The following is a 4272-nucleotide window of genomic DNA, read 5'->3' on the forward strand; positions in this document are numbered from 1 at the left end:
TATATATATATATATATATATATATATATATATATATATATATATATATATATATATATATAAATAAAATACATTTTAGATGGTAATAATAATAATAAAAGTGAAATATTAACAATAAATTAACAATAACAAATATAAGAAATTCATATTGATTTGACATGTTAGCAGCATATGTGTTTGGGACAACAGGAGACTGAGTAATAAAATAATAATTAGCCATTTTTAAATGAAGTATGGATGTCTCCCTATGCTTGTTTTCTTGTTGCGGTGTAATAAACTCACCCGTACTGTGCTGTTGTCAAACATCTCCATGGTCATCTCTTCCTCCTCTTCAGTGTCTGTGGGCACCACTGGCTCTCTGGTTTCACTTCCGTCCTCTGGTTCTTTCACGAGGCCCTGGATTCCCTCCGTCTCCGAGAACTGCAGAAAGATGGGTGCACGGCTGGAGTTGCACTGGATCTCCACACGCAGGATGCCGTCGCGGGGCCATTTCTCCCGCACATGCTCCAGGCAGTTGATTGGCGAGCGTGAGAAGGCAATGTGGATGTAGGCCAGGATGAAGAGCATAAACAATGCCTGCCAATCAAATGACATGAAATTAAAGTGAATTTAAAAGGTGTACAAAAACTACAGAATAGGCAACAATTAGGCATTAAACATTGCACTCCCATAACAATAATGACATGAAAATCCCTCCTTTTATATTCATAAGTCAAAATTATGAAACTTGCACTGAAGTTGATATCATCTGAATCATTACAGACTTCTCATGCTAACATGATTTTTTTTATTTGCAAAACGAATAGGACAAAATTCAGTTTATTTTTTTTAACTATGAAAATATTAATAGTAATATAAATTCATTTTAATTTTGAGTATATATTGCAGACATGGATACATATTTTTAGTTATGAATTTTAATATGCCACAAATGTTAACATTTTCATCAAAAACGAATGGATTTTTTTTGTATAATAAAACAATACACTTACAAACAACCCTGTATCCAACAAAAGTGTTATTATAGTTAACTAAAACATTAAACAAAATACAAAAGGTAATTGAAATAAAACAAAACATGTATAAAAATATTGCAGTTAGTTGCCAAGGCAACATTTCTAATTTTCCATTTAGTTTAACTTGACGTACGAAAATAAATAAGACTAAATCTGAAATAAAAAATTAAAACAGAACATATTAAATAAAAACTGATCCAAAATATTAATGAAAATTACAATAGTATCTCAATGATACTAAAATAACACTGGTTAGATAGCGTCACAACTTCAACAGCCAATAAATAAATATTAAAGGGGTCATATGATCATTATTTTGTGTATTTGGTGTAACAGAATATGTTGACGTGCTTTAATGTTCAAACAACACATAATTTTTCAAATACTGTACATCATTGTAGGTCCTCTATGCCCCGCCTCTCTCAAACACGTCGTTTTCTACAAAGTCCCTCCTTCCAACAAGCGCAGTCTGCTCTGATTGGCCAGCTGACCCAGTGCATTGTGATTGGCCAAACACCGCAAGCACTCGTCGGAAATGTAACGCCCCTTACCATAATCGCGAGCTTCATCTTTCAAAATAAATGTAAAGACAGAGCCCGAAAGGGGAACAGAGTCGTGTGACAGACACAGTGATGAAGCTGGTATGTGTTTGCAGTACACAAGCCACGGTTAAGACAGCTGACTCCACTGTGATGTGCAAAGAGAAAGGAAAACTTGAAATCGCATCATATGACCCCTTTAAATAAATAAATCCTATAACGTATGTAATTGTTTCACAGCTTTATAATTTGTATAACATGTTGCAGCAGTAATAACCCATTTTAGTTCAGTAAAATGAAACTGGACACTCTACTTATTTTGACTTGAGCAAAAGTTGCAAATAGGATACAGCTGGCAGGTAAGACCTAAAGCCATGGGCTAGTTGGCATATAAATGATGCTGATAACCAGCATCCATCTGATGTTTAGTGAGCATGGCATTCTGCACACTAACAGGTGAGGGCAGATACGCATTCAAAACTCAGCGTGTGTAGGGTTTCTGGGAAGGATTACTACAGTTTAAATATACATTTTAAAAAAGGTCAAAGTTCACCTTTAACAAGACGAGGAACTCGAATATTCGTCTGAAGGACGGTGGGAAGAGTCTGGCGTATGTGACTGCCATCTTAAAGAACAAGGCGTGGAAGAGTCTGTCTCGCACGTTGATCAGTGGGTTCTGGTTCATCGCGGGGTTCCGGATCCGGTTCGGCCCACCGTTATTGTTGTTGTTCAGAGGGACGTTGTTGTTCACATTGCCTTGGTTGTCAGACATGGTGGTCGTTGTTCAGTAACTTGATAAGGAGAAAGACCAGCTGAGCTCAAGCAGACAGCAATGTGCGCAGATCCAGATGAGCAGGCCAGTCACACAACATCAGCACACGCCGATGATGATCCTGCTTCTCCAAAACTGGACTGAGCTTCAGATATCCCCACAAAAACGACCCGACAGATGCTGAATTTTATAAGGGTGTTGGTGGGCAAGGCTTCTTTCCTCTCCTACCATGTCCTATCCTAGCGAGCTAGCACCCCTCTAAAGCTTTAGAGCATTGGACACAGCTGCTAATCGTGTAGTTTATATACTGTAAGACGAGAGGAGCATCTCAGGCTGTTCAAATGTGTTTTAGAATAAATATGTCCGGCAGATGTGACTCAGGCCTCCTGCAGCCACTGTCACTCCCACCCAACTAGCTAAACTTATTAACTCACGCATTTATTGCTACAAACACCAGCTAAATGCGTAATATTCACTCGGGTTTGGAAGTAGAATATCGCTCAGACGTTGTAAACTGAGTGCTTAAAAAGAAAGAAACCTGGAATATCACGCAGCACGTCTGCTAACAGTGGTAAGCTAACAAGTTAGCCGAGCTTCCCCTGAGGAACCCGTATGTTCGGGTTACGTTTAAACAAACACCTCCTCCTATAAACGCTGACAATGTTCGATTAAATAAGGCCTCAGATACTTGATGATATCCCTCCAGAACCATCCGGGTGGCAGCGACTGCAACCTGTCTTACAAACCATCTGTTTACACAAGCATTTTCTGGAGCGGACTTGGGAGTAGCAGCAAAGAAGCTTTTAATGAGGGAAGCGTTTCCACTCTGGTCCCGCTTCCGTGGTTAGTCACGTGACATCGAGTTTTTGACCAAGCAAAAAAATCTAAATGTTTCCACCCCCATTTGATATGTAGCCTACGATTAACTTTAATAATTTGTAAAAATAAAAAATAAAAAAAATACCGTAATTTTATTGAATCACTGTGATATATTTAATTTAATTTCAGTACTAAGAAATAGCGCATTGTTTATAAGTACCGAATGTTTACTCTAGTTTGAGAGGAAATAAGTAATTGTTAAATAGGTCGTCACGTTATTGAAGAGTGGAAGGGCTAGCCAGTACAACAGCTAAGGCACATGTCACTCGGTGGAAGTACCATTTCTAACATTAAACCTGTAGAGCGCCCGGTTGTGGTAGGATGACCACGGGGGACACAGGTCAGAAGATGCATAATAAAGACACATACAAGTATGAAAGAATGACATAAGTAAAAGCTTAATTTAAAGGGGTGGTTGACTGTTTTTTTTTTCTAGGCTTGATTGTGTTTATGGGGTGCAGTCCAGCATGTGTTAATGCTTCGTTTAAAAAAAAAAAACGCATTATTTTTCAAATAATTTATCTTTATTCTACACTGCTCTGTCCCTTCTCCTATAAATGCGCTGATCATTTCCTGCTTTTATGAAGCCCCTCCCTCAGACTTATGGGATGGGCTCTGATTGGTTAGCTAGTTCAGTGTGTTGTGATTGGCTAAACCACCTCTAGTGCGTGTCTAAACATCCCGCCCCTCACCTCAGCGGCATGTGCTCCGGTTGTATTGTAAACAACTGCATGTTTATATCGCTTATCAGTTTGAGCCCGATTGAGAAGCAGAGGATATTATTGAAGAGGATCGTGCAGAACCTGTGCAAGCACGGCTCTTAATGGTATGTTTTTTGTTTGTTGTTGTCTCATACTTTTACATACGCTGTTATTTGTAAATGCTACTGCTTATGTTAGCTTTTAATATACGGTTTTATCCTGATTAAAACTTTAATACAGTACGGCAATTGCACGCACGTCCATGTTTAACGCTTCTCATAGCTATGTGAAAATAAGTGTATAACTGTAACAGTTCATGTTTGGAGCTGAGCTGAATGAGAGAGAGAGAGAGAGAGAGAGAGAGA

The 4272-nt window shown here is 38.5% G+C and overlaps 1 protein-coding gene across 2 annotated transcripts in view; it reads right to left on the minus strand.

Moving 5' to 3' along the window:
* LOC107593127 (membralin-like) overlaps nt 1–3152 on the minus strand; it is a 23015-nt gene extending 19863 nt beyond the window's left edge. The window contains exons 1-2 of one of the 2 annotated variants that reach the window (XM_016282723.1): nt 2109–3152; nt 283–576 (exon numbers count right to left, since the gene is read on the minus strand). In XM_016282723.1, the coding sequence (XP_016138209.1) occupies nt 283–576; nt 2109–2327 (513 nt within the window). In that variant the 5' untranslated portion in view covers nt 2328–3152. The remainder of the gene's footprint in view (nt 1–282; nt 577–2108) is intronic. The other variant, XM_016282724.1, reaches the window with a different exon arrangement.
* Nucleotides 3153–4272: the final 1120 nt, after the last annotated feature.

The sequence above is a fragment of the Sinocyclocheilus grahami genome, unplaced genomic scaffold (assembly GCF_001515645.1).
Source record: "Sinocyclocheilus grahami isolate Dianchi unplaced genomic scaffold, SAMN03320097.WGS_v1.1 scaffold165.1, whole genome shotgun sequence".
NCBI classification, from domain to species: Eukaryota; Metazoa; Chordata; class Actinopteri; order Cypriniformes; family Cyprinidae; genus Sinocyclocheilus; species Sinocyclocheilus grahami.